Source organism: Cornus florida, unplaced genomic scaffold, assembly GCF_030987335.1.
Source record: "Cornus florida cultivar Cherokee Brave unplaced genomic scaffold, ASM3098733v1 CherokeeBrave_3.0.0_Hap2_Chr10, whole genome shotgun sequence".
In the NCBI taxonomy this organism is placed as follows: domain Eukaryota; kingdom Viridiplantae; phylum Streptophyta; class Magnoliopsida; order Cornales; family Cornaceae; genus Cornus; species Cornus florida.
Window position 1 is genome coordinate 69768466 of NW_026775580.1, and position 18801 is coordinate 69787266.

General features: G+C 35.2%; 1 protein-coding gene across 2 annotated transcripts; it reads right to left on the minus strand.

Moving 5' to 3' along the window:
- Positions 1-1713: 1713 nt before the first annotated feature.
- Positions 1714-17516, minus strand: LOC132276632 (uncharacterized). Of its 2 annotated transcripts, none has more exons than XM_059778154.1 (16): positions 17324-17516; positions 16203-16414; positions 15369-15505; positions 15170-15280; positions 14893-14994; positions 14575-14687; positions 14296-14492; positions 13243-13411; positions 12921-13002; positions 12742-12835; positions 12334-12430; positions 11919-12012; positions 7877-7949; positions 3159-3332; positions 2910-3032; positions 1714-2245 (listed from the first exon to the last, which is right to left on the minus strand). In XM_059778154.1, the coding sequence occupies exons 1-16, from the start codon at positions 17334-17336 to the stop codon at positions 2084-2086; spliced, it is 1953 nt and encodes a 650-aa protein (XP_059634137.1). In that variant the 5' UTR covers positions 17337-17516; the 3' UTR covers positions 1714-2083. The 2 variants fall into 2 exon arrangements, with proteins under 2 accessions (XP_059634137.1, XP_059634136.1); XM_059778153.1 differs by having other exon boundaries at positions 12742-12841.
- Positions 17517-18801: the final 1285 nt, after the last annotated feature.

Here is an 18801-nt window from a genome sequence, read left to right on the forward strand (position 1 = left end):
ACTATTCACTGCTATAATACTCACAAAAATAAAATGCGTACCAAATAGACTTTTACATTTTTTATTTAGACTCAAGTCAAATAAGTAATGTTCAAGTGGGACGCTAACTCTCGTATATGAGTTCGAACTCAAAACATTCAGAATCTTGTACCCGATCCTAGCATATGATTTTTTTCCTAACATTCTCTTCTTTTTTTCTTTTATGTATTTGTTGACATTATGTTAAATAATACTACGTATTTTTGGTTAATACACACTTAAATTGTCCATAATGTAGTTTAAAAACGATCAGCTGATGACGTCACAAGAGGGTAACTATTCTAGTAAACCACCATCAGCTATATATATATATATATATATATCAACTACTTTGGTTATATCGAAAAAAAAGAGATGAAAAGTTTAGTGGTCAGCATTAGTGGATGAAATGTCTATGCATTGTTTTTAATGGATTGTTATATATGTTTTCACACACTTTGTAATCATCTTAGATTTTGGTAACAACCAAATCCAACTTGTTAAAAGTAATCCACCTTTGATAAAGATCAGTATCCAAAGGAAGAAAAGTCTATGCCTACTCGAACAACACATTCAGACTCCCTTTCAAAAAGCCTTTGGCGTCCAGTTGTAGTAGAGACATGTACATATAGATACACACATATATATGTATCTATATCTATATATACAGCTGTAAGGGAGGTGAAAGGTGGTCGACAATGAGCACAACGTCAAAAAAGGGAACAATGAATGACAGGCTTAGGAGTAATCATCACCAGCTTGATTGTCTTTTTATCTTGCCTTTTGTTCTTTATTTATTTATTTATTCCAATACCCTTTAATTCACACAAGAATTGGTTAAATGATTTCGATGGTGGGGTTAGATATTGTAGTCAGAATGCATTGCTCAAACTCTATCCCAAAGTAAGCTTTTCATTATTATCATTTCCAGTCAACCATTACTCAAACTATAGACATTATTAATTAGACTGTAACAACTGCGATTGTTACTGTTCCAAAAAAATATATATATACAGAACTGCGTTTGTTCAAAACATACTATTGACATTATTATACCGTCAATAACTACGATTGTTCAAAACATTCGACTACCAATTTGATTGTGGAAGAAGAAAGATCAATTTTTTTTTTTTATCTTCTAGAACATTAGTAGAAGCAGAGTCCAAACTTACATGAATTACTCCCTCTGCCCAAAATACATGACCGCTTTAGAAACCGTGACAACCAGTCATTTATTTTGAAACGGAAGAAGTATATAATTTGAGAGAAACGAGAAACATGATATGATCAAACTGGCCATTCATCACTAGGGCATTTTGTATGTAGAGTATTTTCATGGAGGTGCAGTTCATAAATTATAATAAGACTACCAAACAGTTCTCAGGACGGCGATGAAATTCATTCAAATTTCTCTCTATTTCTCCTTTGACAAACATTGTCTTTAACCTTATATATATATATATATATATATATATATATATATGGGGCTCATTTTCCTTCCTTGATTCTAATGGATTCAACTCTCTACCAATCCTCAAACTCCTAACCTTAGGGTTGACCACACAATCCAAGTCCCAGGCCAAGAGGACTAGTCAATGGTTTCAACTTTCAATTGAAGAACATGTGAAACAAAGTCACAAGTAGACATAAACCAAATTGTCTAACCAACAGATTCTATCGGAAGATTACAAACAATAAACCAAATTGTCCAACCATCAACCAGATTCAATGGGAAGATTACAAACCACAAATTCCTAGAATCCCCAGGGAGTAGCTGATTTTCTGTAGAATATTACACAAACTACTTTAAAATAAAGAAAATCCGGCAAACCTCTTAAATGAGCCAATTAAGGAGGCCGACAGATTTTTTCGGCGCAACTATAAACCTAGTTTCCTCAACATGTAACATTTCTCATGCAGAAATAACAGGATTACTAGGACAACTAGATTACGATTCTGAGGACATTTTTAATACACATTCAAAATTAATAACCAAAAAAAATTAGGTATTGATGTTGAAAAAAATTACAAAAACATGGGGAAACTACTTGATATCAAAATTATATTAGGATTGGCATGTCCTAAAGATCTCGCCCCGCATCATGTCTACTGGCATGTGTTCAAGAGCATAGCGCTCAGGACCCAGATATATACCCGTCTTTTCCAAAAGAGCAAGCCCTTCATCCCTACCAAATCTTGATGCATATAGCTTGAGGTATTCAATGTCCTGTTCAAGCACACCACAAAGGGAATAATATCAGAACAAGCAAATGAGGATAAATGAAAATTTATAACCTTATATGAAAATTATCACTTGTATAAATTATGGCAACAAATTTTGGATTCAAGGTTATTTTGGGCTAGTCACGGCCCTCAGCATGATTATATATATATAAAGTGAAGAAACAGTATATTAAATCAATGAACCCAAACAGAAAAGCTAAAAGCAAAAGCCAGGCAAATAAAAGAGCAAATTTTGTATATTAATACATCTGGAATGATTATTTCCCCCAGTTGCACCAGCCATACTCGTAATTGCAAACTAAGGGTCATTTTGTAGTGTGGTCCCCGTTAATCGAACATGTTGGGGGGGTTGGACAGGATAGAGACCTAACATTTGTTACTATTTGCACCAAGTGGCTGCTCTCATGATTCGAACTCGAGTTTGGCAGCCTGAGCATTTTATCAGTGCACCAAGCAATGACCCCTTTGTAATTGCAAACTATCATACCATATTACAGGAGAGGAATAAGACAGGTTTGTTTTGTGAAGACTTCCAACATTTAGTTCAGGACTTTTAATCAGAGAATAAAGTCATACGGTGGCAAAAGCACTATCCATTTTAGGAGAAATGCAATTGAAAACCATACTAAATTCGTAGGAAGAAGTACCTGCAAGCCACTCAAAAGGCGCTCTAGTCTTACTGAAGCAACTGGTTGATGAGAAGAAGAGAACACCTCACCGGGGTAAAACAAGACCCCATCACCTGGGGGGAGGCCACGCCTGAATCTGATCTGCTCAGAGATATATATATATATATATATAGTGAATGAGAAAACGTCATAGCTAAGTACTCTCCAGTGTATGAATTCTTTTTTGAGAAGTAAAGGAGTTGTATGAAAAATAGGCCAAGCCAATACCTCTGCACTAGCAACTGTTGCCTTTTCGTAGCAGTTGGCACCCCAATAGAGAAACCCCGTTCCACCTTCCTTCCATATCCGCCACATCACCGCCCGGTGTTGCGTTCCTCGCATCCCCAGGTGCCAGTTAGGATGAGGATCAGATGGTCCCATGCACACATATGTCCACCATTCCTGTTAATATAAAACAAATTTAAAAGAAAATACTGGTTTCCATTAACATGTCTCATACATGATGGTCATAAATCATAAGAGATTTCACTCATCCCCATTACCAGAAAAATAAATAAATAAGAGGAAAGAAGACACTTCAACATCATATTTTAATGCTTTTTTAATTTTTAAAAAAAAAAAAAGAAAGAAAGAAAAAAGAAAAAAAAAAAGCAATGAAATCTTCAAAAATAAATCTGTATATTGCGGTTTGCAAAGATTAGGTCCCGTGATTTTTTCCGATTGGGGTTTCCACGTAAAGAAGTGTCCATTATTTTCTTGATTTATCTGTTCATTGCTTGCATGGATGATAGATTGAGTGATTTTTAATTTCCTGTTATGAATTGAATTTAATTTGGCTTAAATTCAGAAGCGGTTAAAATTCAGTAATCCAATCTACAAGACCTTAACCGCCCCCCAGAAAGAGAGAGGGAGAGGGAGGGGGCTTGCGTGACTCTCATTCAGAGCATCAAACACACACACACACACATAAGAATTCTAAATGAAATTATATGGTGCTCTAATTTAACTCGATTTCTTTGTCCAACTTCTTTTTTCAAACAAGGTACCTGATTCAGTCACCCAAGTCCCATCAATCTAATGTATGTATCCCGGAAAAAAAAAAAAAAAAAAAAAAAAAAAAAAAAAAAAAAAAAAAAAAAAAATCCAAAACTAACCCTCCAAATTTGAAGATTCGCATTGTTAATTTAGAAAAGTTTTCAAAAGTCAGACAATTTAGAAAAGTTGGAGATTTTGTACATTGACTTTTGAAAAGGGGTGCTAATTTTGGGATATCCCAGAAAGGAAAGAAGGACTTGTGATGGAGGGAATATGTTGTATTACTTGTTTGTTTATCTTGTGTAAACATGGAAAACATATCAAGAACATGTACCTAGGAAAATTAAATTTATTACACCTATTACTTGGATGCTTTAATCTTGAACTTTAAAGCATGTGATGGAAAGCTAACAAGAATTTTATAACTTAGGCATATCTTTAACAAAGAAGTTGGTATTAAATAATTTTTTTTTTTTATTTTTTATTTTTTTTATAAATAAATGTATTAAAAGTTGGTATTAAATTATTAAATTATCTTATTGAAGTGGTCAAATGCTCATCTCCTATGTTCCTAACCATGCATGTGCTTCAAAAATATAATAATTATAAGCACTGCAAACAAAAAATAAAAATAAAAATCATATATATATATATATACACAGAGTCAAAACAATGTAATGAAGATCAAACATGACTCAGATGCATAGACCGCACATGATTCGCCTCTACTTTTAAGAGGCAGAGATTAATGAAATTAGGAATTTGACGTAATTATGTTTTTTTTTTTATTTTATTCTTATTTTGATAAAAAATAAAAAATAAAAAATAAAAAAAGGGGTTATTTTAGTACTTTATTGTTTCAGTTTCTTAGGGCCTGTTTGTTTGGTGTTTTACTTTGGTGTTTTTGTTGCAGGGCTTTCATTTCAGGCCCAAAAACATGTTTGGTAACACTTGTTTTGTTTTAAACAGTACAAAACATTGTTTCAAACAGTGGCCCAAAAGTGAAACACCAAAATGGTGTTTTTTGTTGTTTTAATACTGTAGCCCAATAAAAAGCACTGTAGCGGATGAAACAGCCGGCCCAATTTGTTTTAGCTATATAAACATTTTAGGTCATTTTTGCACAAATTTTCTCTCCCCTTTCCCGATACTCTCTCTGCGATTCAAGGCGATTTCCAATCGCCTCCATCTCTATTCTCGTTCTCTACTCTGAACTTGCCTAAATCTACAAGAATCAGAAGTTCAAAACCCATTTATTTCAGTTTATCTATCTGTCTGCAAGAATCAAAACCTATTATTACCTATAAATAATGCCTCCATCTCTATTCTCGTTCTCAGACCTGAACTTGCCCACTTTCTCTCTCTCTGCAACTGGGTCAATATTTTGATTCGGGGGTTGTATTTTTTTTCTTGTGACCCAATTTGGAGGATCGTAACCGAAGGGACAGTACAGTAGCCGAAGATTTATTTGTGTGTTGGCGTCTTCATCATCGACGAGTTGTCTGTTAGATCGTGAATTTTTTTTATCTGTTTCTTCGTGCCGCAACCTCATTCTTTGCTATCGCCGGAGTTTCCTTGCTGTCGTCGCCCTGTGTTGTGTCCCTAGCTTCATCACCGGTCGTCTTTGGTTACAGGGGTCTGCTATCCCAAACCCAGAGAAAAAGAGAGAGTTGCAGAGTGATTTTTGAGAGAGAGAGAGAGGGGTCTGCTATCCCAAACCTCGCTCTAGCATTACATTGCAAAAATTAATATATATATATATATATATATATATATATATATATATTTGTGAGTCCAAATATGTTTTACATGTTTTTGTTTTTGACATATCTACAGCAAAGTATAGTTTCCAAACATACTTTCGAATTTGTTCCAAAACACACTACAACAAAAACATTGTTTCTGTTTTAGCCAAAAACATTGTTTCTGTTTTAGCCAAAAACAAAACGCATACCAAACGGGCCCTTAGTGTTTGCCTGTATAAAGGCTATTATGTAACCAGAAATTCAGCTTTGAATTATTAATTATTAATTTTGGAAGTGTCAAAATTCTCTCCCTTCTTCTCCCTCATTATTCTTGTTCCTCTCAAACCCTTCAGTCTATTCAGTATATCTATATCAACTTTATTTCAGAATATTTTGGTCCTGCATTAGTTTTAAAATCAGACGCCTTTGTGCTTTACATCACATTGATTAAAAAGAAATGGAAGATGACCTAAGATTTTTGGCTACTTTTGAGCCACCTAAATGTGCCTACCAAATTGAGTGAGCGCCCCCATTTTATATGTGCTCACTATCACTTTACCTTCAGAGTTTAATCAGGACTTGGTGACGAAATATTGGCAGCTAGCATCGATGATATCCAAAATTATGACTTCTGATTTTTTATTGTAGTCTATCTCAACATTCCTTGAACTTCTACCAAATATTTTAATGTTTTTCTACTTCTCAAAATAATTATTTTCATGTTTATCCATGAATAACTTCATATTTGAAACTCTTATATCTATATCATAGTCGGCATCGATATGTTATTTGTTGAATTTAACTGAGTCTAATCAAAATTCCTAACATAAGTCTTCATCTGTCTGTCTTCACAACTCCTCCTAACCTCATCTCATCTTCAGTCTTCCCATCCCTTTCTTTCTATTCTATATCAACTTGATTTCAGAATATTTTGGTCCTGCATTAGTTTTAAAATCAGACGCCTTTGTGCTTTACATCACATTGATTAAATAGAAATGGAAGATGACCTAAGATTTTTGGCTACTTTTAAGCCACCTAAATGTGCCTACTAAATTGAGTGAGCGCCCCCATTTTATATGTGCTCACTATCACTTTACCTTCAGAGTTTAATCAGGACTTGGTGACGAAATATTGGCAGCTAGCATCGATGATATCCAAAATTATGACTTCTGATTTTTTTATTGTAGTCTATCTCAACATTCCTTGAACTTCTACTAAATATTTTCATGTTTTCCTACTTCTCAAAATAATTATTTTCATGTTTATCCATGAATAACTTCATATTTGAAACTCTTATATCTATATCATAGTCGGCATCGATATGTTATTTGCTGAATTTAACAGAGTCTAATCAAAATTCCTAACAGAAGTTACTGACAGAGATGCAGCATTCACTTATTCCATTTATGTCTAGTAGTTGGCTATATCAGTTTTGAAAGTTTGTAGCTACCAAAATTTTAAGTGATTATAAATAACCTATGATTGATCATGCTTACGAACAAAAAACGAACAATGTAAGCTAAAACCACAATCAGTGTTTAATAAGTTAGTAAACGAAAGGAAACTGATTGTCATGTCAAACAAACCATCCGAGGCTCAATGAATATTTTATAGTAACATATCTACTATGGCAATAGAACTTTTTAGTCAATCTTCAAATTGATTAACCTCTTAATATTTCATATAAAGAGCAGTGAATAAGTTCAGATAACCAGATTTAAACTTTTAGCAACTTCTATATCAATAATCAGCTAGACAACATGCACTAACATGAATAAAACTGTTATAGTCAACAAAAACATGAAGGAATAATTATGGACCACAAGATCTATATTTGGTTTCTAAGAAGAAGAAGAATTTAATGTGTAGCATCATAGAAAAAGAATAACAAATACAAAATTAGTTTCAAATTGATTAAGCGTTTAATATTTCATAGAAACTGCAGAGAACAAGTTCAGAAAACCGGATTTGTAAACTGTCAGCAACTAGCACATCATTGATAAATGGCTAAAAAACATGCACTAAGATGAACACTACCCTGGTTATAGTCAACAAAAACATGAAGGCATAATTACGGACCACAAGATTTATTTGTACTTTCTAAGAAAACGAAGAATTCAAGTATGTGCAGTATCATGGAAAAAAAATATTCCCCGACAACATTATACTATAAGATCCTAGGGAAATATATACTCAAAATATTACCTCACCATTTTCTGGTTGTAGTTCTGCAATGATATCCTTTGCCAAATCCTCTCGGTTACCAAGCACCCACTCACTGCATAGATAAGAACAAATGCTATGGACTCTCACGTAGTAAAGAATGTTTTAACACGTCAGGATATTCAAATAATTCATTAAGTATAAATTCAGATCCACTTGTACAATTATTGAAGAATCCAATTCTGACTCCTGCCACCGAATCAGATGGATTTATGAAATGCCCCACATTGCCGAGGGGAGATGGTCCTGTCATTTATATGTGTGGACACCCCTTAACCATGCAGACGTGTTTTGAGGAAAACCATAAGCACCAAGAGGAGAGTGTGCAGAGCGGATACCAATCCCAAGCCGGAACCATGTAGACACCGGGGGGAGATGTTCCTGTCATTTATATGCGTGTACACCCCTCAACCATGTAGATGCGTTTTGAGAAAAACCGTGAGCACCAAGAGAAGAGTGTGCAAAGTAGATAATATCTACACAAGGTAGGGTGGGTCATGACATATGGTATTAGAGCCAATCCACACAAATAGTATTAAAGCCAATCCCAAGCCGAAAATGGTGTGATTGTGACATCCCACATCATCTAGGAGGGAGGAGTTGTTGAGACTTAAATGTGTAGACACTCCCCCCAACAGTGTAGACGCGTTTTGAGGAAATTGTGGCCACTAAGAGAAGAGTATTCATAGCGGAAAATATCTACACGATACGGGTTAGGTGGTGACAGATGGTATTAGAGCCAATCCCTAGCCAAAATGGGGGGCGTGCATATAATCATGCGGGTTAGGCCAGCGAGGACGCTGGGCCTAAGAGAGGGTGATTGGGACATCCCACTTCGCCCGCCCCCGCCGGGGGGGGGGGGGGGGGGGGGGGCGGGGGTGGAGAGTATGCCCTTAACCATGTAAATGTGTTTTGATGAAAACCATGAGCACCAAAAGGAAAGCGTGCAAAGAGGACAATATCTACACAAGTTGGGAATGGTCATGACAAATGGTGTCAGAGACCATCCCCGGACGAAAATGGGGGGCGTTCACAAGCCCATGAGGGACAAGACTCCAGGAAGGACGTTGGGTCCCAATATGGGGTGATTGTGACATCCCATATTGCCTGGGAGGGAGAAGTTGTTAAGACTTACATGTGAAGAAAACCGCCTAACACGTTTTGAGGAAAACCGTGAGCACACGTTTTGAGGAAAACCGAGAGCACCGATAGGAGAGTGTGCAAAGCGGACAATAACTACACGGGTTGGGGTGGGGGGTAACATAGTAACATCCTATAACAAATTCTAACTAATAAACTTAAGTCCAAGTTTGCCCAAAATCAAGAACTCAATATAGCATGTAGTTCGAATATACGCGAGGTAAGAATAAGAGTATACTACCTTTTCTGCGCAAAATGAGGTACCAGCATTAAATTTACGTGGTAAAGCTTTCCAAACACAAAAATCAGGCAGACTTGGAAGATGCCAGTTCTAGTACGTGATCCCAGGCATCTAAATACAGCCTCAGTGCTTCTTCTAGTCTTTTCTTTTTTTAATTAGGTAAGTACTCACACACACTTTTCCCATGCAAGGGCTCGAACCCTTCCCCTCCTCTTTGAGGGTGGAGAGGTTTTACCATTGAGCTAGAGGCTTTTTGATATAACCTCAAAGACCAATTTAGCCACTGTTATGTCAAGAGCACCCACCAAAACCCTAAAAATATAGGTGAAAGAGTGCCATGTACGAATGTCAGAAGAAAGGCAATAGCTTATGATCTCTGAGCAAGAGGGTGCCTCATGTTAATGGAGAGAAGGCCCAAAAGAAAACCTTAATCTGAATTTTTATTATGAATGAATCTTCTGATCCAAAACATCCTTAAAGATGCATTTCTTCCCTCTCTCAACCCTAGCGCAACATCACGGACCTCACCCCCACCCACCCCCAAAAAAGGAAGAAGAAGAAGAACCAAGTAGAAATACCTTCCTCAAGCCCCATGTTCACAAATGTTGTTACCTTACGCATTATACATTCGCATGAAACCTAGAGTAGCGACATCTAAAGACTAAAAACATGTCGCACACAGCTCATCTGGGCTCTTGCTAATTTATAACTAGCAAATTCTTAGAAAGTTTTCATCAGCTTTCCAGAAATGTGCACATTACACATAACCCATTCACTAGTCCATCCATTTTTGAAAAAGCAGAAGGGAGAAAATAGGTGAATAAAAATGACGCCACAATGAGCAGGAGTGGAAATTTCACTGAAAATATTAATCATGGTGGGAGTTTCATCCTGATAGAAATATAATGGAACTGGATCCCGAGGCAATGATAGTAGAGTTAGTGTGAGCCCCAAAATAAATCTAAAGGGAGAGCAAATAGATCTTGTCCAATTTTAACTAATAATAACTGATTTTTAAATTATCACAATTATATTTAAAACACAACAATATGAATCAGTTGAAGCTAGAGAGAAGAAATAAATAAACCATACAACACAAGAACACGCAATTTTTTTGTCGAAAACCCCAACAGCAGAAAACCACAGGACCTAGTTTAGACAAACCAAATTCACTGTGAGAGATAGTACAACTAGGTTACCAGTTTCCCAAACCCTAGAATAGCCCTAGTTAACTTTTGACACAAACTAATCCTGTGATGCCGCGTGGGGTGGGTCCTGACAAATGGTATCAAAGCCAATCCCCAACTGGAAATGGTATCAAAGCCACACATATGCCAGCAAAAGACGCTAGGTCCTAAGAGGGGGTGATTGTGACTTCCCACATCTCCCGAGGAGCAAAAATTGTTGGCACTATTGGTCGATGCCTCCTAATGTGTAGGCGCATTTTTAAAACCATGAGAACGGAAAGTGTGCAAATTCGACAATATCTACACAACGGGGAGGTCGTGACAAATCCACCAAACTTTCCACTCGAGTCCCCAAACATAGTTCGTTCCATCAACAAATCTGCTACTCACGCAATATGCTTCTCCAATCAGTGATTTGATCACCAATGACTAGGCGTCCAAGTTGAGTGTTTGTTGTGCAAATTGTAGAGACACTCCAATGTAGAATTGAATTCTCTACACAAGGATTATGACATTCAACACTTTGAATAATAATGTATGCACTCTAAAAAGATAAGATCTCTCAATACGTGTAACATATATGTCTATTTGTTATGAGAGCCTAGAGGTGTTTATATAGTGCTTTGAGTTTACAGAATTACAGTTTCCTAGTTGTAATCTGAAAAGGAAACGTACACCTTCAAAGACTATGATTTAGGAAGTTTCCAAAAATTGTTCGCACACAGGTCGATCAATCAAGCTGTAGAATGCATCATTATGAACCCTAATGGGTGAATTAGGTGTCCAAAAGGTGATTTACATTTTTGCCCATTGATCTATCTTCAAATTTTTATTCTGCCATTGAACATAGTTAACACCACTAATTAACAAACTAAAGTAACTTTTGAAAATCTAATCAAAAGCTAAAAATATAGACACTGACTTTTGTTACAAAATAGATTGTTGACGATGACAAGAGTTGCTACTCTACTATGCACATAGTTGTCGCGACGTTGCTGCTCTACGGATGATCTGTATGAGTTTGATTCTGTTTCTCATGGCAAAAGAAGCCTGTCTTAACTAATAATATGAAATAAGAAAGAGTGGTGAAACTAAAGACAAGATTGATACGCCTTTGACATGATTGAGCTGAGCCAACCAACCAATATATCACCATTTCGATACCCCTACTACCACTATAGCTAGCTATACTCTTAACACATGAAAGTGAAAGTTTTTTCAACACTAAGTTCTAATCCTAACACATCCTAGTTGGACAAATTCAACAAATATATAAAAAGCTAATAAAATGCACATTCATAGACTCATTTGCTCCTGGTTCTCTTACAAGCAGCAATATCTTTAGTTTCATTTTTCTTCCCTCCCACAAGTACAAATACTTGCTCTCCTAGACAGCACATATAATTATTGGATAAACTCAAGCACAGAACTAAAATCAACCGATTGATATCAATACCTGGTGCAATATACTTGAGTATGAGGGCGTAGGAACTCTGGAACTTTCAAAAAAGCCTCAAAAGAATTAGAAGCAAGAGGTGCATCACCCGGCCCTGCATAACATTAGACCATTGTCTGTGACAACCTCCAGAAATCAGATTAAACATGAATTGTTCCAACCAAAAGTAGAATACAAAAATAATTAAGCCGAGAATAATACTATCCTACCAAATGGAGGAACTAATATAACAGTTTCAGTCTTGTAGCTTCAAGCAATAGAACATTAATAGTTTATTACAGATTATGTCCAATTTTACGACACCCAATTAAGTTTGAAACTCAATCCACTGCCATTACATAATTGGGGGAAAATTTTAAAACAGATAAATAATTCATCGTGTGCATGTTAAAGAAAAGGAGTAGCAAATTCACACCACAGTAGTAAGTCGTCAGAACACGAGCATCAGGAGCATAAGCATAAATCTCGCGGGCCATGCTGCGAATGGAATCATACTGTTCCATGTTCAATGGCTGGCAGAAAGTAACGCATGCATGTCAGTATGCGCAAATAACACCAGTGAGCAACCAAGCACATCAATTGAGAGACAATTAAGGAAAAAATAAAAAAGAAAGAAAGCAACTGCACTTCTAAGATTAAAAAAAAATATTAGAAGTGAGACATTTATCTCTGAACAGCACTATTTAAGTTTATAATTATCAGGTAGAACAAGCTGCGGATGAACCAACATTTACCAAATACAAAAATAATAACAATAGATATAATAATAATAATAATAAAATATATACACACACGTTGATTGCCAATTTGCAAAGGCCTTTACCTCATCCCAAAGGTAAAAATAGCCTTTTTTCCAGTGACTCTTCGTCTTCAGAATCTCAACTTCTTTTTGCAAGTAGTCATTTGCTGCATCACCGCTGTTGCTTTATCAAGAAGCCAGCTAATCAGCACAAATCATATCTACTATTTCAAAGAACAGAAAGCAGGTGACTGATTGCGTACCAAGAGACAACTCGCCTATATGGTACAGCATATGCTGCAAGACGAGGGTCTGAAAAATATTCATCTGATTTTGGATGATCAGCTGCACAAGCCAGAAAGGTAATAGTAATAAGAATGATAAATTTATGGTTGATAAGATATTCACAGAAGCAACTAAACTCACACTAGGGAACCATAATTCATGACAATGAAGTTAGCTATAATGACAACCACAGAATATCAATCAAAAGATGCATAAACACCAATTCATAGTAAAATCAGCCTTGTTTCACAATATTACACGGTCATGGACACTTGTTTAAATAATAATAATAATAATTACCTGGCCATGGACAGGTGTATGTCAAAACACGCATACCGTCACCCCATCTGCAAAAGTACGGACTGATTCTATATTGGAGCAGCCACTTATAATGCTGATCCAATGCCTCGTACCATTCCTTACTCCCATGTTTAACACCAAAGCGATCTTCAATTACAGTATCAGATATCTAAAACGTAGTTAAGAAATCCTGCAATCATCGTCACCAGATATAGAACCCTTCCAATAATATTAAAATTCAAATTATCATCCCCAGGGTTCAGAAAAAGTATACAAGTGAGGTCAAATAATGGAAAGAAAATGGCGAGCAAGTGGTACCAATAGTGCAACCCTATAATAATTCCTTTTCTCTTTTACCTATTTCAGACATAATTTAGGGTAGTACCAAGCAACTCAACATTATTCTTCATGTCTAGATAGAAATATTAGATATCTGAAGGTTGATTTATATCAAGATCATCACATTTACCAACATTAAACAGTAATGCCTATAGCAGTTACACAATGATTATACCAAGAGTATTCATGTTAAATCTATCTCCCGTCAACCCTCCGAAGACCTAATAAAGGTGGATTAACACTAGGTAATGGCATACAATGTCAGTGTGTAGTAAACCACATGAACTATAGACGATCCACAATATATTGATCAAAGGATACAGAATGATAAAAAAATGAGTGGATAATTATTTTTTTGACGAGTAAATGTGGATAACTATAATATCCCTGAAAAGTTATAGTAAATAGAAAATACGGGAAACATATAGTTTGCAACTAAATACTGCAATCTGTCACCTATTTAAGAGAAACCTATATTCAGACGACCTCCTACCAAAAAAAAAAAAAGGTAATAGAAGAAAAAAAGAAAAAACGGAAGCTAACAGTAAAGTCATCTATGGTATCCCAGACAAAGCAATTTCAACATCTTCAGAGACTTGTATTGCAATCTATATTCTCTAAACTTACATCAAGGCAAAATTGCAGTTAATTTTTCAAAGGGAAAATCAATATCAAACTTCCACCAATTTCCAATCCATTAAAGATACAGGATACACCAATAACAGCAGGAAGTGAAGGTGTCGCCGGAATAACGAAGTCCCAAACTGTCAGATTTAACTTCAACCGTATAGAAAGGTTTGAAATTGCATCTTCATCCATCATATCTGCTGGACCATTATCTGAAAAGAAATCAGAAAATGATCGCGATAGAAGAACTCTTCTTAAAGATGTACTCGCAGATTTCACCCTTTCTACCTAAAAAACAAAAGCTCATATAAACAGCTTATAACAAAGCCTAGTTCAGGAATGGGATAGAAAATTAGCTTCAGAAACCTACCACTTCATCAAATGATTTTCCATCAATGGGGTCCACAATGTCAAGACAATTTCTAAGTTCTTTGTATAGTTGATGCTTCTCAGCTTTGCCCAGGCATTGCGCTGTAGATCTGTGATGAGTCAGAATGAATAAATATAGAAGACTATATTCTTTGAACTTTAAATTTACAAAATGCAGTAATACAAGTTATTCTGAACCAACGCAGAAATTGCAAACATCATAACAATCTGAGTAACTGAACACAGACATTAAAAGACTAAAATCCCACACAACAGAACTAATATTTAACTGAAGTAAAGAGGATAGACAATCACTCTGCATCCGCCTTTATAGCAGTGATGATGAACTCTCCTTCATATTGACCCGGGGGTTGATCGCATGGGACATCTATGGAAATCCAAATTGCGGTTGTTTCTCTGCAGCAGAAAAAACATTTCAATCACACAAACACAGAAAGAAGTCCTTTCTGTGTGGGTAACAGATAGTTCGAAGTTGTCAACCAACATCCACTCAACTTCACACAAACAAAACAAAATCAAATCATTAATGTATATTTTTTTGATAAATCGAACCATTAACGTATATCAATACCCTGGAAGTAGGCTTAATTGAGAGACAGGTGGATCAAGGGGTACAAGTGCATCCGGAACACCTAAGATGGGCACCACACGTCGCAATGTCAGTGATTGACCCAAAAACAACCTGCTCATAACCAGTATCAGCAACATTATTACCTTGAAGAATTATATGGATGCAGCAGAAAAAAGTAGCAAGCCCTTGAAAAACTCACCTATCACCAGAAGCCGAACACAAGTCAGTACACTGAACCTCTACAACCCCAGCAATACCAGATTTACCCCAAGAAACTTTTGGCCGTAAAGCGAGTTGAATACTTTCTCTCTCATTTCTTGCCGCCAGAAGAGATATCTTCAAGGTAAACCATATTTCAGAGACAAATAAAATATTGTGCAACTCAAGAACATGAAATAAGATTTCTCATGATTTTTCCCCAGTTGTGAGTAACTGCTATGCAACAGCAAAACATATGCTAAAGGTCATTGCTGAAAAATCCTAGCAAGGATGAAGTAAATGCAATCTGCATGTATGTGCAAGTGCAGGGTTGCCTGACCTCCATCATGTGAAATTTCAATTTTTCTTAGAGGCAGTCCGAAAGAAACTTTTATAATGTAAAATAGATTAAACAAAATTCCGGAACATGTGTTAAATCATTATGATAAGCACATGTAAAGGGAACTTCACTTTCAGTTTGTGTCAACAAAATACATGCATTGTGTATGGGAAAATTATAAGGTAATCATCTAGATTCTAGATGCAAGTTTTACAAACACGCCCATTCCACTGGCATCTACGGTAGTTGTTTTGCATATTTAATGCATGAAATGCAGTCATTCAAACAAGGCATACATGGTCAATCAGGCACTGGTGAGCATGTAAAAGTATGCTTTAAAGGGCAGCTCCAAGATATATTCATAACTGGTCAGTGCATATGCACTAATAACCAAGGGCAATACTAAGAGTTGAAATCATATAATAAATTATATTGACAAAAAGAAAATCAGCTGCAAGCATGAAGCACTAGAAAAGTTAACATGGAAACACTTGCAGGTTCCAACGGTCGAGGCATTTCTTGTGGCCCAACATTTGCCGTGCTAGGCATGCACCATACATGCACTAAATCTGCAGAAGGATTTTTTGTGGGATCAATTGTTCCCCAGAGAGGATTTGAATCATGTATGCCACTATCACTCCATCCATATGCCGTCCCTCCTCCAGCAACACCTTCAACTGGGGGCACTATCGTGTCCTGAGGATTCCCTGCAAAGTCCAGTGAAAAGGACTAATGTTAGTGATTTTTAAGTTTCAATTTGAACTGTCTGCACATACAAGAACTCAAAATGAAAACCAAATAACGAGGGGAAAAAAATTGTAGAACATTTGAAGGGCTTAATAGCCAACCGTGAGCCACGAATTAAAATATCTTGGACATATAATAGCCAGCAATATATAATAGTACAGCTGACAAATAAAGACACAATTAGTTCGAGGAACATCCATTGTGGTTTGTTGAACTTTTACTGAATCTATGATTGAGGCGTACCACAAACTGAAAAGATCAGTTGAAAATGGGTAAAATCAGCACATCCAAATCAAAATTCCAATTAGAAAACAATCAGAACACCGGATTCACTGTTTGATGACCCAGAAATGTTGGGAAAGTAAAAGAGAACTTGAATTGAAATATCATAAGCACCACAAAAACCCCACTTAAGTTTTATTTTCTTTTCCTATAGTTTCTCCGTAACCAAACAAAGACCCATACCACAGATTCTACTCCCGGCAATTATAACTAAATCCGCAAATAAATCAGACTAAAAATAAACACTACAATCTACACAAATCTAAAACCCAAAAACACTGAATCCAATTACATTTTCAATTAAATTACTAAAACAGATTATTCAAATTCAATAAACGAGAAAGAAAACAATAAAGCAACACCGCATGAACAAGTTAAGAAGGACGAAAGTCACGAAACCCTAAAACAACATAACAGATGACTAAAACGAAGACAGAAGAATCCACTGAACATTCGTCAAAACAAAAATATATCAAAAACTGAGTGATTCGAATAGAATCACCATAGAAGAAACATCGTTGCAATATATTCAAATGTAAGCAACAAGAAAATGAAAAATAAAAATAAAAATAAAAAAACAGACTCACGGTTGGTATCCATTTTGTCTGTGTGTGTGTATGGTATGCGAAAGTGTAATATGAACAATCACGAGATCACAGTACTGTAGAGCTGGGTGGTTTTAGGTGATCAAGAGCAATAATATACAGGTGATGATCGCGCTTTGAATGCAGAGAAATAAGTGCGTGTGCCTTGGTGTTACTCTCTAAGGCTGTGTTTGGTAAACAAGAGTTTTTTTATTAAAAAAAAAAAAACCAAAAAAATGGATATCATTAGTTTCTCGTGACTCGAGTGAAGTACCAGTGAAAAATAAAAGAGAATGAGAGGACATAATAGTTTGGAAGCTTTTTTTGAACTCGAACTCTAAACTTTTCAAGGTTTTTTATTTTGAAAATTGAAAGATATATCAGATTATAAAGTTTTTAAGAACTCTAGACCTTTCAAGACCTTTTACTTTGAAAATTGAAAGATATATCATGTTACAAAAGTTTTTAATATAATCCTTGAACAGTATTGTTTACATAAAAATTATCATGAAAAGGAAGAAAGTAAATGTTTGTATTTTCTTTTGAAAAAAAATATATTTTTCTTTTCGAATAACCGAATCAATTCACTCATTTGTTATTCAGCTTATTTGATAATTTGCAAACTTTAGAGAGGATAAATAGTTTTTTTTATAATGCCAAGCTAAATCGGAACCGACTTATTATTATTTATATATATATATATATATATATATACACACATAAAAAAAATTTAAAAGTCCAAACTAAACTAGAACACCTCATTAAGAAAATTATAAATTTTTTTGGTTAAGTTTTATGAGAACGATTCTGTTTTTAAAATTAAAAAAATAATAATAATGTATATAAAATTGTTTAATTACAGTTTATTTTTATTAGATGACTTGTTTGGTTGTCAGTCACTTTTTGAAGTATTTAAAAACAGTTTTATGTGTCTCTTGAATTATTGATAATCATTTATAAAATACTGAACTAAATATTTTTTTATTCTCCTTCAAATGGACAAAGGAAGGAACATGCAATAATTTCCCTATGCTTAGGAGTTTCAATTCTCAATGAGAGTGAAGGAGGTGACGTGGCTGTTAAAAAGATGATTTTATGCATATATATATATATATATATTTCACATTTTTGGTTATTCAAGTTAGCAAAGGTCAAACCCAAGACTCCAGCAATGAAAGAATAAAACCCCTAACACTCATACCAAGCTACCACTAATCCACTTTGTGTCTTCAAAGTACAACATTGATTAATATATAGTAATATACATATACTAAATAGATTATCAAAGACAATTTTAACAGAATCAATAACTCTATTACAATATTTTTAATCATTATCGGTGGAAATGATAATTATTTTAAATTGATAATTTACATATCAAAAGCTAAACACCACAAGAATAATATCAAATAAAATAATATTGAAGAATCATCATCATGTTGATCTAAAGCTAAACACCACAATTTTGTTTTTATTAAGTA

What these genes read in the sequence shown, in the direction of transcription:
- LOC132276632 (XM_059778153.1), bottom strand. An exon ending in TGTTCGGCTTCTGGTGATAG is followed by an intron (nt 15,281 to 15,368) that starts GTGAGTTTTTCA and finishes GGTTATGAGCAG; the next exon opens with GTTGTTTTTGGGTCAATCAC. An exon ending in ATCATTTGATGAAGTGGTAG is followed by an intron (nt 14,493 to 14,574) that starts GTTTCTGAAGCT and finishes TTTTTTAGGTAG; the next exon opens with AAAGGGTGAAATCTGCGAGT.